Genomic DNA, 22295 nt, shown 5'->3' with positions numbered 1-22295 from the left:
GTTTCATTATATTCAAACTAAATTATTTTGGCTCAGGAACAATCATAATTCCTCTGCCACTCTAAATAGCTCCACCCCACCATCGTGTTCACAACCCTGTGCAAGTACCCGCAGAGAGAAAGGATCAAACGTCGGCATCTCTGAGCACTGCCATATAAGACATCACAAATTTTCTTTCCCCTCTTTCCTGTGTAGTAGATAAAATTTTCCTTCTTCATTTACATTGTCCACCAGTAGAAAAATCAATTAAAATACCCAGATCTGGCCCAAATTCTAAAAAAAAAATCATTTAACTGGAGAGAAAACACAAGTCAACCTGTGAAAGTATACAATTGTGCATGTAACCAAAGAACAATGTTTTAAATGACAAAGGTAAACAAATTCCTAAGAAATATTAACTTTTATTGTAAAAAGTAAATTTCTCGATGGTACCTGCAATTATAAAACAGCTCTTTGCAATGAAAAAAGATGAAGACGCATGTTTTGGGTAAATATAAGATGTCTTCTGAGACATCAATACTGAATTTGCAGGTATTTCCCTAGTTTAAACAGAAATGTCTGAAAAGCAACAATACTTGGATTGATCACTAAGCACAACCTCAATGCTATTTCCAGTCATGAGAAAGATGTGAAGATGGCTGACTAAAAGATAAGTGACAGGGATGCAAGCTCTTGCACGTCACCGAAGAGCAGGAGCACGCTTCCTGCGTCTATCATACCTCGGTCAGACCCAGAGCAGTACCACACAGGCCATCCACGGTATGGGGCTGTTCTCAGAGAAAGTACAGGGCCAGCCCGGGGGCACAATGAGCCTTAAACAGAATTAATACAGCCCTTATCAGTTCTCTCGTTCAAGGTGGAAATTGAAGGGGAAGTAATCAATTCTAGTGGGTCACAAGATGCTCAGAAATAAAAAATAACACTCTGAGTTTCTTTAAGTAGTCAATACCAGTAATTCTCAAAGACCTGACACTGCAGATAAACTGAAAGCAAATAGGGTTCTTAAAACTGTCAGTATTAAGAAACAATTTTGTACCTTTATCTAAAGTTGCAGAATTCCATGGGTGACTGACAGAAATATAAAAATACATTAGAGAATGAACCAAAAGAAAACACTGAAAACAAAGTACATGGTCAAACAACAGAAGACTATCAGACAAATTATTATGCATTCATACAATGGATATTCCGCAGTCTTTTATATCGTACTGAAAAATATCCACAAAGAGGGAAAATACAAAATGATAATACAAAATGAAAAGAAACATTCTATTCTGGATGATCTCCATTTTGAGGAAAATCTGTACATACAAATATTGGGAGGACACACACAAATTTATTAACAGAAGTTACCTCTGTCAGTGGGAAATTAATATCTCCGTGAATTTTCTTTTGCAAATGAAGAGGATAAAGGGAAGCTGCTGTTTTCAAAAATAAGCCATCACTATATTCAGTTTCTGTATTCTATTTTTTTGTAACACACAAAATGAAAACCTGAAATATATTTAGTGCCCAATAAGCACTTGCATTAACAATGACTTTTATTTATGTTATAAATACAATAGTTTGTTAAAATTTCACTTCCTTATACTTTTTGCCAATTTACAAAAGAGTAATGTATTTGTAAAAACACATAACAAATTTCTGTCCAAAGTTCACATCTTCCATGCATTCTTCTTCAGACATCCTTGAGTCTAAAAGATGAACTTCATGTGCTTGATTCCATATGTTTTAAAGAACACCATGATAATGAGTGCCCACAGTCCGAGAATAAAGCCCCCTGGAGGGTGCCAATCCTTCAGCTTTGGTTTCTGCAAAACAAGAAAACACGGTCCATTTAACAACAGGCAAATAATTCAGCAATGGATAGGCAAATACTGATGGAAAAGAGAAATTTCACTGGTTGTGTTCTAAGGAGGAGTAAATTTAGCCAAATTAAATGGAATAGCAATGATAAAGACTCAAATGGTAAATGTCCCAAAGGTAAGCTGCTCCTACTGATCAGCGTTAGCTCACATTCCTTGGGCAGTGGTTGCCTGCCCAAGCCAACCGTCTCTTCACCCAAGTTATTCTGCAGTCTAATAGTCCTTCTCATTCGGCATTCATATATTCATGAGTTTTCCCATGTCCACCTGTCTATTAAACTACAGTTCTCGCAGGGTCATCTTGTTCTGTTCCCAGCACGGGCCTGCCAGGGTACCCACCACCTGGAGGTGGTCATTACCCTGAAATGGTCACTGAAGAACAAAGCTGCCCAGCTCCAGTCATGCACTCGCACGTTCCGCCATCAGTTGGGTGGGAGCCAGTGCCTTTGGTCCTTGTCTCTTCTCCCTTGACACAGAATTCTCCATGCCCCTTTGTGCCTTCAAAACTTACTCACTTGAATGATGCCAATTCCTCCAGATTCTTTCAGCTGAAATATATTTTCCTGGACTCCTTTAACTCTTATCTCCATGACACTTGCTAACGTCAAAGTCCATCTGAGTCCAATTTTACACACTCATTTTTAGTACTATCCATGGATCTTGCATGTTTCTCTGTCGAGCAAAGACCAGTCCTTCCTAGTTAAGCCGTCACTATGGCCCTGCAGCTGGAGGCTTGTGACCACAACTGCTTTATGAATCTACTTACTAAATTATTAGCTGAGGTGGTAATGCTTATGGTATAGGAGTCAGACTTCATCAATTCAGAATTAACTTGTCAAACTAAAAGGAGAAAATTTTTAATTTGGATTCTAATGTCAGTTTTACGGATTTTTAATCAAATGCATACTATGAACTGAACCAATAATCCTGTGTCTGTTGCATGCCATCTTCATTCCTCTGTGTTCACCTTCTGCCATGCCTCATAGAGAACGTCCCTGTCATGGTTTATGTTGGTGGCCCCCAAACCTCATGCCTTTGTATTATGCATCTCTGACTGGTTCATAGTCTAGCGCTTGAATTGGGGGTATGAGTGCTACCACCTAGGGGTGGAGCCAGGATGTGATATAACGGCAGGAAGAAGATGTGTCTCACTGTCTTGCCAGTTTCTGCCTTGCTGTTTGCAGCCACCATGAACTGCGGGCCCTGCCATGCCATCCTGTCTTGGAGCCAACTGAGTATGGACTGAAACCTCCTGTAGAAATAAACCTTTCCTCTCCCGACTTTGGGCATCAGTTATTTTGTCTCAGCGATGAGTAAAAACTAACCCAGACAGCCCTAAAACACTAAACTCCACTTTCCTCATGCTTCTTTCCAGTGAAAAATCTGCAGTCTTCTGGTCATGTGATGAGGATGATGACAGAAGTCCCTGCCCTCTAGTGCCTTACAAAATGCTAAGTGCAACATTCTCACAGCACTCAGAGATCCTGGATGTCACAGAGCTCTTAGCGCAAAACTGTGGCAAATCTTAAATTAACACAAGGCACAGTTACATGAGGGAATGTAAATATAACATATTTACATTAACAAAGACAAAATAAGCACACAAACGAGACATGGCTAGTACTCAGGTTTTTTCTTGTCTGTTCTCTATAAGTCAAACAACCGGTAAGTGAAAAAGTTGAAAAAGACAAAATTGCTTTCACATGACAGAAGCAGCTCACCCCCAAGCATGTTTGTAGAAGCAGTGCACCTTTACATGCTGGCCTGCAACACTGCCAGGGGTTCAGTTTCAGAGCACAACCTGGTTAGGGCGATGAGTTCTGATTTCCCCTAACTGGGAGTCTGACTTACATGGGATTGAAAATGCACACACACACTCTAAAATAGTAAAATTAATTAAATACTGTCAAAATGCATTCAGGTAAACTCTTCACTGAGAACAGGCTATAGACATTTTTTTCTAAAAACCAAATTAATGAGGTTCAGGGCTAAAAGAGTTCAGGAAGTATTTAAATCAAGTCATGTTTAAAGAAAAGGGTGACTGTTATTTAAGCTCAATCAGGAGATTATAGAACTATTAATCAAGTAGTGAATAGCAAATTGTACTTCTGCAGCTGCAGAAATTTTAGTTACTTTCCAAAGAGATGGATTCCCTGAGGTTGTAATTTTACTGTTAGATCTTAAACTAGCAACCCGAAAACGCCTGCCAGAGAAAAGACAATGAAAGGAAAAACAGCACCTTTGGAAGAAACGATCGTCCCTCCAAAGAATCAACAGTCATCCCTGAGATCTGACATGGCCAGCTGGCTTGGAGACCTGGGCAGGCTCCTGCTGTCCTGACCTCCTTGCCAGTCATGCATCTCCCATTCAGACTGCCGATGCCCAGGAGAGGACCAGAGAGAAAAGCAAACTGCTCGAGCTGTGGTTTCCCAAGAGCAGACTTCGACAGCAATGATGGAGGACTAGGAAATACATATAATTATAAAAATTATGATAGAATGGTGCATTTATTCACATTGTAACAATATTGCACAAGCTAGAGGCAGCAGATCTTAGCAATTCAAAAACTATTTTCAGCTGCTACAATTCTGTTGTATATTCATTACATCCCTTTGGTTAATAAAAATGGAAAATGCATTAATTAAATGTACTCTGGGCTCAGTTTAAGAAGGCATCTGAACAGAATCCCTCATTGCAGTCTCTCCACATTTCTCATAATCCATAAAAAAGCTCAGAAAAAAACAACAGCATACCCCACCAAAATTAAGTTCCCCTCTGATGAGAAGTCTCAGATAATGTCACTATCTCTAAGTCCTAGAAACAAGGTCCAAAACCAAGTTTAAGGTGGGTCAAGTTTTTCAATTGTTGCACATCATCCAAATGACTGCTTTACTCCGGAAATGCAATTAATTCTACTTCTGAGAAAGAGACTAACTTGGTCCCTTTTTCTGCCTGCTGTTTAGCAGACATAACAGCACTTAAATAGGAGAAGGACAGGTTTAGGAGGCAGTGAGAGTGGTATGACTCATTCCAACCTCTCGGTGGCACCCTTCTCCATGCTCCCATTTTATTATCACCCCAGTAAATGACACTACAGAGGCAGGGGCCCTTAAGAGGGTTCACCACCTCTTAGCAGACATGATGTCTACATGTAAAGCTCTACAGAGAGGAGAAAACACAGGGACAACTTTATAGGTAGTGCACGTTAAGAAATACAGTTTCCCATGTGTCACCATTTTTAAAGTGCCCTCAAATAAGGGATAAGAGGGAAGGTAGCACATAATTAGTTCAGCAAAGCCACATATGATGGCTGCCTGCCAAGCACTGGGACAGCAGGCCAACCTACCTGATGCAGGATAGGACAGACAATCGTAACTAAGCAGACAGTGAGATGCACCCACATGCCCTACTGGCAAATACCGAGAGCATCCAAAAAAAAAGCAGAATCCAAAATAAACTCCATGAGGAAAAATACCCCCATATATGAAGAAATTATAACCTGACATTGGAGAGAAGATATATCTGAACAAAATGTAATAAGTCACCAAAACAGAATTTTAAAAAACTTTTTGGGGGGCATGGATTCAAATAATGATATACAAGTAACCAAAAATTAAAAAATAATATAAAGAGGAAAAGAATACAAGATACACAGCCACAGGCTGAGGTAAAAAGGAGGCTGGGATAGCGCGGTGCTCTGAACACAGCTCTGAGTCTCTCCCTCCTTCAGCTGTGTCAGGGTGCTGCAAACACGGCCCGAGTTCTCCGTCCTCCTGGGGTCCTCATGCCACGTGGCTCTGCAGCAGCTAACATCGAGAGGTGAAGTGCGCGTCCCTAACCCTGCATCAGCTGGTCTAGTAGTTCCTTTGCCACCAGAATGCAAGCCAAGTACCAGCACGGTTTTAGGTGCTTGCCTCTGCCACCAGTGTGACATCAAGCCCAGGCTTCTAGAGAAAGAGGCATCTTGTGGACAAAAACCAAGGTCCTCCTCGCTAAATTCAGCCTACACTGCTGACCTACAGAATTATGAGCTAAATAAATCAATGCTTGAAGTTTTGCAGTCATTTGTTATACATCAAAAGCTTTGAAACAGATCCACTAAAGTGGCAATTAACATGGAAGAGATAAACCTTGATTCTTAAAATCATAATATAATGCACAGTGTTCCTATCTACATACTGTAGCTTCAGATTTTTGCAACCATGGTATAAATAAGAGCAGGGATAGGCAGCTCACTAGTCGATGCCTTGTCTGTTATGGACTTTGTGGGGATGTGGAGGTTTCCCAGGATAATCCCCTTTGACCTTCCAAGGGTAAAAAAACTCACCTTGTTACCAAGAGCTAAAGTAAAGCAAGACCTTCCACAGCCCACAGCCACTGTCTCACGCAAGCACGTTTACCACGGGGGGCCTCTGGAGTCACCCAGACACAAGCCTACTGCACTGCACTGTCTTCCAGCGGTGACTGCACGAACGTTCACTATTGTCCTCCTCACTGAAGGCTCTCTCTCATGCTGCTCACCACCAGCTCTTCCTTACTGCTTCCTGGAGAGAGATCCCAGCTGCCACCAGGCCCACAACGCTTCTCAAGAAATGAAGTAGGGAAGCAGGCAAATTTGGAGACTTCAAGTCACCCAGCTTCTCTGTAGCTTCTCTCCTAATCCCAACTATGGTCCACATCTGAAGTCTGATTGCCTTGTTTTTAGGGTTTTGTTTGTTTTAGGTGCTGAGGACCGAACTCAGGGCCTCAGAGTGATACTGTAGATTAGTACAACCACTAGGGAAATCAGTATGAGGTCCCCCCACCCCTTTAAAATAATAATAGAGCTACTGTTTGCTCCAGCTATACCACTCTTTGGTATACCTTAAGGACTTAGAGTCAGCATTCTACAGGAATACCTTACATACACCCATGTCTACTGCAGCACAATTCACAGTAGCCATGGTACGAAACCAGCCTAGGTGCTCATTAACTGATGTATGGACAAATAAAATGTGGGTATATGAAATTTTGTTATTTACCAAAAAGTAGATGGAACTAGAAATCATCACATTAAGAAAAATAAGCCAAACTCAAAAGGCCAAGCTTGGAATACTCTCTCCCTAATATGTGCAATTGAAAAAGATGACATGAAAGTAGAAGGGAGGCCGTCACCAGACAAGAGGAAGGAATTGGTGGAGGGTGGCTGAAAGGCTACTGGAGGAATGGATACGGTCAAATACATACATTAAAACCCAATGTTAAATGAGAATATGTAATCCATTAACTAGTGATTTCTTACTGTTTGTTTTTTAAATTTTGTATTACTTGTACCCTTTCTGTTTTTTTTTCTCCTTAAAAAGAAAAAAATCCAATGTTTTATAAAACTCATAAGGACTAAAAATGAAAAAGATTCACTAATAAATATAAAACAAGTTTTAACAAAATAAGTAAAGTCTGGTTAGTTTCAGTTTAAAGTTACCAATTAGTGGCGATCAGCTGTACCCTGTGCTGGACAAACAGCCACCTTGCAAGATCTTTATGCACTTAACCTATGATAAATTCCCACAGCAGTTCATGCAATCTTAGAAAATTAAGGGTGATTTGTTTTCAATCATGATTTGGTTTTTGAATAAAGTTAATTGTAATTTTTCTTTACCTATGATTTTAGCTTGTGACAAAAAATAATACCCACTATTAATATTATCAGCCAATGCTACTGTGGAATTTTTGGTCAATCCAGGCATAACTCTTGGAAAGAAAAAATAAATTTTCATTATTTTCATGTATTATAATTTTATTGTATCAACAAACTCTATAAACTTTATAAAATTAACTAATGATTATTGAGAATAAAGACCTCAAATTTGAGGTAAATATTTTAAAAACAATATCCTTTATGCTTGCAAAAGTATCTGAAAATGAAAAAAAATCATTCACAACATCAATAGAAACATAAAACAACTAGGCATACCTATAGCATGAAACATCAGGTAAACAATCTTTTAAACAGTAAGCAATGAAGAATTACACAAATGCTAAGGTTAAAAAATAATTTGGTTTTGAGGCAAGAAGAGAAAGATGAATAAAACAGAATAGAATAAAAAGCAGGTATACATTCCAGTGGGTACATATATAACTTACATATTTAAAAGAGCTATCACAAATCAATGGGCAAAAGGCTATTTTGTTTTATTTCCTACTCAATACTATAAAAACCAAAATATACTTTACATAGTTTATAATTAAATGTGAATATAGATGAAAGGGACAAAATATCAGAGAATGTACAAAATAAAGAGATTTATAACCTAAACTCAATAAATATAAATAAGAAAGAAAAAGTAGGGAAGTTTTTAAAATAAAGTTTGAAAGTTCTGTATTGAACAAAAAATATAAATCAAATTAAAAGACAAATAAAAGGGAAAATGTAACAGAAAAGGAGCTAAGTTCAGTAGACAAAGACTTTCCAAAATCAATAAGCAAGGTTTTTATCAATAAATGGAACAGGGAAATAAAATTTTCACAATACATAAAAATTATTATATATGGCTAATTCAAATTTTAAAGTTTTAATATTCATAATCATAACTACATTAAATATTTCTCCTTTTTAAAATTGAAGTAGTAAATCAGGGTGAGTGATGTTTCAGGAAAGTAATATATGAACAGGTTCAAAGATCTTTAAAAGGTCCATTTCTTCTCACTCCTAGGATCAGCTACAGCCCTAAGAGCTACAGGACAGAACCTGGAAATGCTGACAAAGGTCTGCACAGAGATTTTTGTCTCAGTGTTATCTACATAATAAAAAAGAAATTATATCTAAACAATAATACAGAAAATACTATGCAGTCATATATTAAACATTCCTCAGGCGATTTCACACAATTTTAACAATTTGAAGAAATGCTTATCCTACAAAATAAGGAAAAAATAAAATGCAAATTGAACATGAAATATGATCCATATTTCTCTAAAATATTTAAAGGGAAATATATGCAACTTAGGAGTGTTTCTCTGGAGAAGTGGAGTATAGGTGGATTTTAATCTCTTTATATTTACCGACACTTTATAAAACTATACACATACAATGGTAAGCATTTCTTTAATTATTTTGGGGGGGAAAAGATTATGCAGGAAAACTTTCATTAAAAATCTACCTAGACGAATCTTCTCATGCTCTTTTCTAAGCTGGGAGGTTTATGGCAGATAGCACTTTCAGCATTTGATAGCTACTTTAACAAAAGGTAACATGAATAGCATGACAGCACCATAGTAAAATGCTTTTTCAGAATATGTTTAATGATATTGCTGCCATTTAACAATATTGCTATTTTAAAAACAACTACATGTAACACTTTAGACATTCTACAATGATTTTACTTACAATCAAGTGACAGACTGGTATAATTATTGCATTTTGCACTACAGCTATATTTGAGGTAAGTTCATATTAAAGTATATGCTGTAATTTCATTTGTATCCATTAAAGCTTCTTATAAAATGACTGATTTTATATAGTTAAGGTACTCTACTGCCTGCTATTAAGTCTACTCCTCTTTTTTAACCTTTCATAATAATAGACATAATACAAAGGCAGAAAGCATACACAGAAATGTGTATGAGCAATGTGTCATGAGCAAACCCTTCAAAGCTTGAGGGCCACCTATCACTGAAATGCTCTCATACTTCAAATTAAAAGGACAGGTAGCCAAGCAACACTGTGCTTCTGATTGTGAGCAGCTCCAGGTCCTCTTTCATGTTGCTAGGAGAACGTTACTGCAGAACTTCAAAATACTTGAGTGAGCACCGAGCCAAGAATTAAGACGATGTAAAATGGAGAAACTGAATTTTTAAATTTCTACACTAAGCAAATGGAAATCTTCCAAAGTTTCAATGAGATTCTTTCTTTAAAATTTAATGAAAAGTTCAGTTAGAAAAAAAATACAAAACGATTTGCTATGGTTATAATTATTTCAGAAAATTACTTCCCAACTATCTAATGAGTGATACTTTATGTGTATTTCCTATGCCTTTTATGTAAAAATAATTTTCCAGCTATAGTGGTGCATGCCTGTAATTCCAGCACTTGGGAGGCTGAGGCAGGAAGACTGCCATGAGTTTAAGGCCAGTGGAGACTACATAGTTAATACAAGACCAGCCCAAAGTACACATTGAGACCTTGTCTCAAAAAAAAAAAAAAAAATTTAAAAATAAAAATAATTTGCATTCTTTAAAGTATACTACTTGTCTATGTCAAACTCTGGAGGGGCAGACTCCTAAGATACCGCCGGGCCTCCCTCCCTGATACGCCTGTGCTGCAGAAAGCCTGTTCCTCGAGCTGGTATGGTGAGTTCATGAAACCTGAGACCTACCAAGAGGCTGCATTACAGTCCCAAAGAAGAGATTCTGAGGGTGCAACTGAGGTCTCTAATCTGCTGACTTCCAGTTCACCTGGGCTGTGACGGGGGAGCAGGTGGGAGGGAAGAGGCTGACCTGTGAGGTGAGCCTTAAAGGAAGTGTAGATATTCAGGGCCATACAGACAGACATACAGACAGCACTCTAATCATGCTGTAGCGTGCACCACCACAGGGAAGGAGAGACAACCTCTAGAGGCTCAGGCCCACACCCATGCCCACGCCAACGCCCACGAGTGAAGTCTTGGTCTTCCCTCTGTACTGGGAAATATTTGGCTTATATCTTATACAGTGATTTATTAGTTGATTCTACTGTATTTTGATCTGTGATACTTTTGAACCTTGTCAAGGTCTTATAAGCGTTAAATGCAGTAAGGCAATCAATATGTCTTACTTACTTATGTATTTTTTCCTCTTGAAAATAAGACATACAATATTCAAATGCAAATATATCTCAATGCAAATGTATTAGCTTACGCTCTAGCTTACGCTCTGGGTTTTAGAACTTAAGAAAAATTTAAAATTACGGTAATCGGTACAACCTATTTTGGGAATCCACAGTAAGAATTCATCAGTTAAAAATATTATTTTAAAAATGTTTGAGACGATTTGAGTTTGAAATAAGGAATCTGGCTAAGAAAAATGACCCAGTGTTCCTTCATATAAAAGTTTTATATATCAGCAGTGTTTATCTCTCTGTCTCTGTAATCAGGTTACACTTGCAGCTATACAGGACTGAATGAGGCAGGAATCAGCTGTCAGCGGAAAGGCAAGAAGCAGTGGTTTTCTCACTCTGACAATTTACAGTGATTTTCTAATCCCTGGGAGAATGGATATGAATACAGGAAAGCATGAAAGAAAGGAAATAGACCAACTTCTTCCTACTGGTAAAGAAAAGATTCAGAGCTGGGAACAATTTACATTCATACTCACGGAAATGGACAGCGTTTGTAAGTTCAAAGTATCTGATTATAGCATACAGTGAGGTGAAATCAGAATACCAGATAGAGTAAGACTATCTCCGAAGAAGAAAAGCACTTCAGGATCTGCCCAAAGCAACTGAAAAAAAAAATTGTCAAAGTGGTCAAACTGACCCAGGGCTGAGGAGACTGTCACCACTTTGGAAAGAAATCAAAATCGAAGTCTACTAGCTAACGACAACAAAAATTCAAACTGTCTGGCATCCATCAAAGCAAAGAAACAGAAACAAGCAGGCAAAGAAGGTAGAAAATTCGAGATGCATATGAAAGACAGGATGGGCTTAGCAGATGAGATCTTAAAACTGTATTTTAAGTTAGATAAAAAGGAAAACATGAACATACAAAGAGAGAAACAGAACACATAAATAAGACCATTATAGGATTTTCTAAAGCTGAAAATATGACATATTAAATGAAAACACAGTTGGAATTAACAGCACATTATTCCTTCAGAAGAAATATCAGAGAACTAATAAGACACAGCAGAAATTATTCTAAAGGAAGCACGGGGGAAGTGGAGGGGAAAGGATGGAGTCTAAGTGAGCTGTAGTCCACCGTGGGGTAGGGTGACATACACACCTGATTCCCAAGTGGGGAGGGAAAGAAAGATCTAAAATAAATAGTGGTTGAATTTTTTCCAAATTTCAAGAAAACTAAACCAGCAAATCTCAAGCTTAACACCAAGCTAATAAAATACAGAAACACACACACATGTGCACATGCAGACACACACGCAGAGAAACATCTCAATCAAAACGCTGCAACACAATGTTCCCTGGATGCTGCTGTACTAGCTTAGTTATGCGATGCCCAAGCAGCCGTCACCTCCAACCAAGGCCAAGGAGCTGCACCAAGGACCAGGTGGCCCTTCAGAACAAGTCTGCAGGCCCCAGCCACACAGGAGTGACACCGGTGCTGCCGCCAGGGGAGCCGGCTGTTAGGTCCCGTGGAGGCCACCAAACAGTGCTGGGAGCAGGGTGCGGAAGTTCTGCCAGCAGCGAGAAAATTACACCACACCAGACACCAGACGGGTACGCAGATTCACAAATAATCGAGGAGAGACAAATGGGGAATAAGTAGGGGGTAAATAGAGAACTATTTTCTTTGTTTTAAAATTCCTGTAAAAGCTAATTTTCTATTTAATAGCAAAACTACATTGTAAGGTTCATAACATGACAATCAAAATGTGCTCAACAACAGAACAAAGGATGGAAGGGAGAACTGGAAATATATTACCAACTCCCTAGGCTGTACGGTAATATTATTTGAAGTAGAGTGTGATAAATCAAAAGTGCATAGTATAAATCTTCGGGGAACAAAATGAATTCATTAATGAAGTAATAGAGATAAAATGAAACCACACAAAATAATCCAAAAAAAGTCATGAAAACAAAAAAGTCAGAGGTGCTGGCACACACCAATAATCCAAGCACTTAGGCAGCTGAGACAGGAGGATCCCTGTGAGTTCAATCCTGAACTACAGAATGTCTCAAAACGTAATAAATAAGGGTCAGGGATTTAGCTCAGCCGCATAAGCGCAAGCGCCTGCCTTGCAAGCATACAGTTGCAAGTTCAATCCCCGATGCCAAATAATTAAATAAACAAACAAACATTAAAAAAAAAGAAGAAAAAAGGAACTCAGAACAAACAGGGCAAACAAAATAAGTTACTGACCCCTAGCGTGTCCTCACTTTAACTCATCCTGTACCCTTATGATAAAACTGTGCTCTTAAACACAGCTGCTAAAGGTGCAGCGGGGAGATGAAAGGGGAGAATGAAAGGAAGGTCAGCCTGGGTCAGGAAATGGCCCTTGCTGCATGTCAAAAATGGGCCACTAGCCTCCTATACGTTACCTAATGATAATTAATTCTTCACCCAAGCTACTATTAACTCCATTTTACAGATGCAGAACTACGATAAAAGAGGTAAGTAAAGTGCCCAAGCTAACAGAATCTTGGTTCAGCCTAGTTCTGACTCACTCCAGAAGAGCATGTTCTTTCAACTATTCTGTTTTCCTTGAGACAGACCCTGGAAAAGCCAAGAGGAACCGAAGGGACTTTTCAGGAATCTGGAGGTGGCTGGCAGATAGAACCAGGGTTGGGCTTGTTTTACACATCCTTTAATGCCACAACTAAAAGGAAGGAGTGGAAAGTATGAGAGACTGTTTCCACTAAATATAAGACAGAGCTTCCAACAAAGCAACCCAAGAAAGAGGGGCTCCTGAAGAGGCGTGTGAGAGGACGTTCTGCAGCGGGAAGAGGTCTTCATCTACACAAGACAGCCTCCGGTGGGACTCAGGCTACGAGACTCCAAGATAGGATGGCGTTTTTAGAAGTCCAGAGAATCTTCTAAGATTCAGATATGAGTCTCGAAAAGCAGTGTGCAACTTACTAGGTTATGATTTTAACCCACAAGGAAACGTGGGTTTCTCATGCTGATAAAAAAAATGTCAATTATTTATCACAATTCTTTCCACCTGAAAATCCAAAAGTTCCATTAAAACTACACTTTACACAGTACCAAAAGAAAAGCCACCAGCTGACACATCAAGAATAAATAACACCTGTCACTAGTTGTATAACTCTTCCTAAGTGAGTAAACAGGTAAGGAAAAAATTTAAGTTACTATAACGGGTTCTGCTACCTTCTTGTTTAAATAAAGTTAAATTCCAATTTCTTGTTTTTAGGTAGGATTTTTATAACTTCTGTGATGTGGGTTTCCCAAGAGAATCACCCTAATGTTTTCAGGTGTGCAAGTCTGAGCCCTGCTTCTCCTCTTAGAGATGAATCTGGAGAACAAATCAGTAAGCTTCCCTCTGTGCTTAAACTGAAATCATTCATGGGAGAAACAATTTAATTTTAGTCAAATTAATTTTTGGTGCTCTATTTATCTGTATCAAAAAAGAACACCAACTAAATTCTTTTTAAAAGAAAATTATCTAAAGTTTGACAAAATATAGTTATTTTTTGTGCAGAAATCATTATAAAAATGACTAACATTTTTACCATAAAAACAAATCTTGTAATCATTTTTCTCTACTTATAATGATCTCTCCTCTCTTCTATGTGATTTAATCAATGAAATGAGCTTAAATAACCCATTTCTATTTCTATGCTTGTCTAAGATAGTAAGAGAAGATTTACGGCATATTACAACTGTTTCTTTACTACAGGCAGTTAGCCAACTAAAATGCACCAGGATAAAAGTACAATATGAAGCCTGAAAAATTCTAAAAAATTAATGCTGAAGTATAGATTAAATCTACTGTATTACAAACTTTTCACAATTTTAGTTATGACACATAGCTATCTAACCAAAAGAAAAAAATTCCTACTACCTAACATACCATTCATAATTTTGACATCTCTCTTTAGCACTGTTGACATTGAGTAAAACTACCTGAAGGTAAGTATGTTTATTTCACAAGATGTCTGTTGGCATTTTTCAACTCAAAACTTCCTACAAAATAAGGTAACATGAACGTTAATCTGTTTTCACAAAGTACTGACAACCTTGAATGTAGAACTGGCCAATTAAAACAATATACAAAAAAGGAAAATACAGTGATTACACACTGATACATATGAATGAATAAAGTAAAACAAATAATCTTTTTAAAAAATCCATGTTTCTGTAAAATTACCAGAAATCAGAATCTGAACTAAATGAAATACATAAATTAACCATCAAGTATGATTGGTAAAATGAAAGTTAATCCTCAATGTTAATAATCAGTAACTAGTAATACTGATTAATATAAAATAGGACTTTGCTGACATGTAACTACTAACTCCAATGTGAATGATAACCTCCCTTCTCACCTGGAAACACCTTAAAGTGATTTCTGGTCAATTTAGATGACAGAGTAAGTAATTCCTACTTACACTATTTAGATCTGTTGCACGTCAGTAACTACCATCAAGTATTGTGGGTGCCCAGGAGAGCTAAGAAAACAAGAGGATGAAGAATATGAAAGAGACAGACTGGGGTCTGGAGGAGCCCTTCTCTGATGGGAGGAGGAGACCGCTCCGTGTGCTTATTTACACACTTGCCTACCACGCCCCTTTGCTTGCCTAGCTCGCTTCTCCTGCCCATGTTCTCCGTGCTGGACACCTGTTCACCTCAGCACTCTGTGCCCTCTGGGCCAGGGCAGGTCTCAGGCGCTCCATGCCCTGGGGACACTCCCTTACCACCCTCTATGGCACCCTCTATGCCACCTTCGATGGCACCTGTGCTTTCAGCTCCACAGGTGTGAACAATCACTAGCTCAATTGCTCCCAACAAAGTAGATAGCATGGAGTTGCAGGAAACTGTACTTTAATGTGTTTAATATATATATATGAACAAATATATATTTATACACATGTACGATAGCTAGGTAGACAGACAGAGTTAGATTCTCTCAGGCTTTGTTTGTTTCCCTTTTTGCTTTTTCTTTGGCATCATTTTTGGTGAATATCTGTGTTTGACTGATGTCAAGTTCATTAAGACAGGCACATAACAATGAACCCTAATTGATAAAAGTAACTATGTTTTTCTTTTCTTTCACTTTTAACCAAGGTGCTACCATGTCTAATTATTGCACTGTAAGTTAACACCTTTCCACTCGAAGCAGAGTTTGGAATAAATAATTAAAAACAGAAAAGAATTCTTTCTTTTTGACATATTTATAAAATTACAATGAATTTTAAAAGATAAAAGCTCAATTCAGAACTACCATTATGATTCTATCATGGTATCTATTAATAAAATAAAATCTATTATCAAACATCATAATGTCTTGACTATTTATAAGAATATTTTAAAAAAAAGAAAAACCTAACATATTATCTGTGCAGAAGCCCACCAAAGGCATTCTGAAAGACAACTAAGATGTCTTAGTAACTAAGAAGCTGCAATGCAAAGCAAAGTTAACTACTGCACAGCCATGTATATTAATATTCAAAGCAATACAAAGGGTCAAATATCTAATATTCACTAGTGATGCCTGCTTTCTAAATGTGATAGAACCTGGAGTCTGAATTACTCTGGGTGGTGTAAGAAACGTGTGTTTGTCTAGTTGTTTTTAATTACTGATTGTCTCTGTAGCTAGTTCGCAAGTGTTTAAGGTCCATGTGTGTAAGTTAATGATCATTATGGTTCTTTAACACTCATTTTTCTCACAACTTTGGTTACTGCAGGTAAAATTTTAAATAGGCACAGTGACTCCTGAGAACGCTTCCTTACTACTTTCTGTATTCATATTCCTTTTCCTCTCTGATCTCAGCTGGGGGTTTAGACAGAAACCAGGAACAAATGAAGCAGCTCTTCAACCAGTTATCAAATACACGCATGCTCATCTGCTGAAGAACATGGAACTAAATCTGTTGGTACATAGTTCTTCCAAAATACGCTTTCAATGAACCAGAACAAGCATTACACCTGTTGATAAGTCATCAGCTTTTCTGAGGACAAATTTCCTTTGGAAGAGATTCTAAATGTTCACAAGGAAGAAGTACAGCACAGTAGCTGTGGATACTGACTGTGGAGTAAAACAGACCTACATTCCAATTTTGGCTTTGCCACTTGTAAGAAAAAAACCTGAAGCCGGGCATGGGTACACGCCTGTAATCTCAGCACTCAGGAGGATGAGGCAGGAGGACTGCAGCAAGTTGGAGGCCAGCCTCAACTATATAGAGGGACCCTGTCTCAAAAAAATAAAGTAAAAATAGAGGAACACTTGAGACAGATTATTTAAAGGACTCTGAACCTCTATTTACTCATCTGTAAACTGGGAACATTAACTTCTTCAGTGGTGCCTGTTACCTCCGAGGACGGTGGTGGTGATAGTGATGAAGAAGCATGACGTGCACATGCTGTGCACTGCAGCCCAACAGAAACGCAAAGGGACTGAGGGATCTGGAGACGTATCCGGGATAGAATGCGCACGAGTTACAAATCATTTGCACATTCATATTGTACAAGGCGGAGGGACAGGGAGGACCGGAGGCAGAAGAAGGAGGGAAGAGGAAAGAGGGAGAAGCGGGAGCACCTGCATTTCACTGCTGCTCATCAACACCAACCACTCTCCTGCTAACAACCACTCTCCTGCTAAAAAATCTTTACGAATTTGGTGAAAACAAGAACCTTTTTGTTTGGAAAACACAAAACTAGTGAGGGTCCCATTTTTCATTTTTAATATAAAATACATCAAAACATGATATGATGATAAATTTATACATGAACCAAAAATTTTCAAACTTAATAAAATTGATGAAATACCATTATTGAAATTTTGATTGCTATTTTCAAATAGCTTTCATTTATTCCTTGAGAAGTGATGTTTTGGGGAGAGACTGTCATAAATTATAATATGAAAGCTGAGGTTAACATATTAGTTTAAAAACATATCAAAGTTAATATTAAAAGAACCGCACATGGTCTTCAAGTAGTTTAATTTTCATTACTCACCTTGTAACGTGAATGAAAATAAACGAGCAGGGCATTACTTTTCACTACACTTCCCTTTAAAGCTGCCAGGGTTAAAAGAGAGCTCTACTGGATTTTAAAGCAATCTGAGTCAGTCTCCAGGCAGAGACTGATATGGATTCAGTACTCTTCTGATGAGCTGCCAGATATTGATAATTCAATAGGCGTATTTTTTCAAAGAAGGTGTCAGAGAGTTTCTACTTGATAGACATTTCAGTCTACCTTTAGTAAAACACAGCTATAATGGGGTAAGCATTACCTGAATAGAAAAACATTAAAATACCAAACTAGCTATAGCAGTAAAAACATAAATAATCACAAAGTCAGAACCTAAAAAGCTGCCAAGTCATGTCATATGACAGGAACTAAAATTGCAGAGTCCAAGACAACATATCAGAATATAAAAAGTGAGAGGAGATGTTGGTTATATATATTTTGAGATGTCACAATTATAAGAGTATGCAAATAAAAGATCCTACGGGCAGACACTAAAATAATTACTTGTGGGTGTCCTCAACCTGAGGTGGCCAGCCCCTCTACAGCAGGGGAGGAAATCAGAAAAGACGAGGGCAAGTGTTAGTGTCACAGTGACGAAGCAGTACTTCTGGCAACCAACTGGGAAAAACCAGGGATAACAAACATCCCAGTGTGTAGACCATCCTACACCCACCCAAATGCTAACAGCGCTCCCAGAGAAAGACAGCAGTGCACCAGGACACTACATGAACCGGCTGGTCTAGAAGAACTACCTCTAAACGCTAAAGAACGGGTGAAACATCGCTATGCAAGAAGAGACTCCGGCAGTTCTCTCCAAGCACTCAATCTGTCACAACATCTGGCTCCAGGGTAATCTACTGTATGGCTCATCTGAATAAATGAGAGCATCCCATGATCAGGTGCTCAATAAAGAGATGAGATACATTGTAAAAAGATCTTACAATCTGCTAATTTTATCAAAATATTGAAGGATTGGTAAGAGACGGTAAATGAAGTAGGGAAGCCAGAGCAAGCTTCAAATATAGATAAAACCAGGGTGGGGAAAAAGTAGGTAACATTTCTCCAGAGCATTCATGGATACATGCTGTAACATTCAAGCTAGCTAAGGCTTTTAAAAACATACACAGTATCCAGGTGTGGTGGCACATGTCTGTAATCCCAGTACCTGGGAGGCTGAGGCAGGAGCATCATTGCAAATTCAAGACCAGCCTGGGCTACAAAGTAAGTTCAAGGCCAGCTCGAACTGCATAGTGAGGCTCTGTCTCAAAAAGAAAAAAAAAATCAATCAATCAATCAAGCATAGTCTGTGATTTTGTACAATCTTTGTCTTAGAAGAGGGGCCTGAATCAATGAAGAGAAAAGCATTTCACCATTTTTGATTCCAACACTGAATCTCTCATACATCAGGACCCAGAACAGACAGACCCCGAGAGACCTACACTCATTATGTACTTTTTACTAAGTTCACGCCATGCCTTTGTTTCTTTCATAGCACAATGTACTCAAAATATTTCTACATCAATGTCACAAGTTTTTTGAACAATTATCACTAATTACTGAACTGAGCTACAAACTAATTCCTTTTTTTTTTTTTTTTTTTTTTTGTCTTTTTCATTTTTATCGGTACCAGGGATCGAACTCACGACTGCCTGCTTGCAAGGCAGGTGCTTATGCCACTGAGCTAAATCCCCAGCCCTAAACTAATTCCTAATACATCTCTTTTTATAAAACTTTTCTTCCTGAAGTTAATAGTCAGCTTCATTCTCCTGCTGATTTTTCTATATGGCTGTAACTAAATCTTCTTGTTCAACACTATCACTGTGCAGCTCCAATTAGCACGTTTAATCTACACTTCTACACAGCTGTAGCCTCAAGCCTTTCCTTCACCATTAACCTGGGAGTTTCACTAGGATCTCTCTGAAATGAACAATCCCTAGATCCCTGGATAATGTATTTTCAGGTTTTGGTTTCCTCTTTGATTTAATGTTAAAGCTCTGCAAAAAGGATGAGTGGGAAAAAATACTGCAAGTTGGAATATTTTTCCTGTATCATGATACTTGCAGGATAATTTAGTAATTAATAGAATCTGACATTGGTAATTATTTTCTCATATAATTAAGATGCCACCATTACCTTTTATTTAAAGCTTTACTATTGAGAAGTATGATGAAATTCTGATTCTTGTTCTTTTATGACTTTTTTCATTCTGAGGGATTTTGCAATTCAAAACAATTCACTGTTCTAAAATTTCAGGTTTATTTTCCTTGGTATGGGATATATTTGTTATTCATTGCCTTGAGCATTCAACAAAACACTAAGTTCTGGAAAAGTTATTCCTTTTTATTATTCTTTAATACATTTTCTCTTCTCTTCCTTTCTCTTTATTAACCAGGTGTTGGGCCTCATTAGTTATTGTTTAAAACTGTGAAGGGTCTGCAATTCTGAAATTGTTCTCTGTACTCATAGTTTCCATTACCAAGAGCTTATGCTTAGGTTTTGTATATTCTTCTTGTATGGCATGCCGTTTCATAAATACCTTCCCATTTCTCTCTATTCTTTTTTGTATTATTATTACTACTGTTATTGACATTTTCTGCTCCTGGTGTTGTTTGCTAAGTTCTCTTTCCAATTTGCATATTCTGATCTTTGTCTTTCATAATGAATCCATTTCCCAAAAGTCTTATGATTCTTATATCTTCACAATTAAGAGGCAGCAAAAAAAAAGTGATCATTCATCAACCCCTGTATTCATCAACCCCTGAGTTTATGAATCGGTGAACAGACTGGAAATTGGCTATTAAACTGCAAATTTTAAAGTGTATTTTTTTTTTTGTGGTGTTGGGGATTGGACCATTTTTGTGTAATTTATAATTTAAATAGGAGTCATTTTTTCCTATCTGTTATAAAGCAAGCTACATGTAGTATTTTCCCTTCAACAAACAGTGAACTGCATCAACATCATTTATTAATCTTGTATTTTCTCACTGATCTATACTGTTGCTGTCACATACATAATCCATGTCATTTTAAGATTTCCAGATCACGTAGTCTACCCCAATTCTATATATTCTTTTCATATACAATATATATTCTGCTCAATATATTTTTGCATCTGTTTCATCTTCTGTATCTATAAAATACTGGTCTAAAATATTTTAATATCTGCCAAGGACCAAAAAAAAAAAAAAAAAAAAACCTTTAATGATAAATTATTAACATAAGCAAGAAAAGTTAACTAACCTGCTTTTTTTTTTTGCATGCAGTTTTCTGCTATTTCTTCTAAGTCCTATAATAGTCAAGGTCCCAATAAAGTTAATAAATCTTTAAAAGGACTAGTTATACACTCATATGTAGTAATGCTCCTTACCTAAATGATTGCAATTTATGCCTCGTAGGAGTTGCACCTTTTTATTCTGTTGCAAGGCCCCTAGTTGCCTAAACTGTTAATATAATGAATGTTACCACTGCCTACCTTCTCAGAAATATTGAATAAATGCTACTGTCATTAGCTATGAAAGGCACCTGAATTCCATAAGCAGGTCTGTCTGCAACTGACCATTACGGACCCCTTAACTCTCTCCTCGGTTTGGGAGAAGTCGAAATCGACAATATGGTTTGCAGGATATTTTGATGCTTCATGTATCACACATCAGATATTCTATTTAATTCACTTTTTAACAGAAATCACCAACTTTGGGGAAGAAGTCACACCATGCTGACTTACAGGAATGAAATATACAGAAGTGTGAAAGGAAAAGAAAGAACAGTGAGGAAGATCAACGAGGGGAGGAAAGAGAAAAGAATGACAAAAGCAAGGAGCTGGTCTCTCCCATTACTACTCTGTGCTCTTCCTCTAATTTTATCAGAGCTCTGCAACCATGTTCAGAGAACTAATAGGTTAAAGGGTTTTATTTTTGTTTGTTTGTTGTTTTTGCAAATAGGTTACATTTTAACAGCTGTGCTAAGCACAACACCCCAGTGTTTATCAGAAGAGATGACAATCCAGAGGGCCAGAGGAGCACTCTGAAACCCTTAGAGCCATGAAGCCATGTGAGCTCTCTACCCAGGCCATGATTCTGGCATTCTAGGAGAGAGGAGAAGAGGGGGACCCTGTAGATTTCAGTGGCTCTATCTAGAAGTGACTAGTTAAAATTTTCTTCCACCGGACATAGACAGGAGAAAGGAAAAGAAAGTTATTTGACAAGAAAATAAATCCAGTTATTGAAGAGAAACACACATTACAACTTGAGCTGTGGCTTGTGGAGACCACATACATTCTATGCTGAGAAACCTTCATCGTTTCCAGTTTGCCATGGCCATTGTCAGGCTGCTATAGATAGTCCTATTCTGAGATTCTCATATATTAATACTTCTACTTATATATTACAGGTATTGACTGCAGTCTCATGAGTGGAACCATTGGCTGAAGAGCTTGGTATATATCAAATGAGAAGAAATATTACCAAATGGCCTTCTAGAAGGGAAGGCAAAGTTCATAATTCTACCAACCATGTGCACAAATCCCTAGCATCTTTCCCAGAAACAGGTGATCACAATTTTTAAAGATCTTCATTGAGATAGAATAACA

The 22295-nt window shown here is 37.8% G+C and overlaps 1 protein-coding gene across 3 annotated transcripts in view; it reads right to left on the bottom strand.

Moving 5' to 3' along the window:
• Positions 1 to 381: 381 nt before the first annotated feature.
• The window catches only part of Pigk (phosphatidylinositol glycan anchor biosynthesis class K), an 88934-nt gene continuing 67020 nt past the window's right edge, over positions 382 to 22295 (bottom strand). For 2 of the 3 annotated variants that reach the window (XM_023561278.2, XM_063258080.1), the window contains 2 exons: positions 4105 to 4327; positions 382 to 1811 (listed from right to left, as the gene is read on the bottom strand). In XM_023561278.2, the coding sequence (XP_023417046.1) occupies positions 4136 to 4327 (192 nt within the window). In that variant the 3' untranslated portion in view covers positions 382 to 1811; positions 4105 to 4135. The remainder of the gene's footprint in view (positions 1812 to 4104; positions 4328 to 22295) is intronic. The other variant, XM_003478811.5, reaches the window with a different exon arrangement.

The sequence above is a fragment of the Cavia porcellus genome, unplaced genomic scaffold (genome assembly GCF_034190915.1).
Source record: "Cavia porcellus strain 051 isolate PalLab524CR breed Dunkin Hartley unplaced genomic scaffold, mCavPor4.1 scaffold_1, whole genome shotgun sequence".
NCBI lineage: Eukaryota > Metazoa > Chordata > Mammalia > Rodentia > Caviidae > Cavia > Cavia porcellus.
The sequence above is the reverse complement of the archived record's forward strand: the minus strand, read 5'-3'. Positions and strand labels throughout refer to the sequence as shown.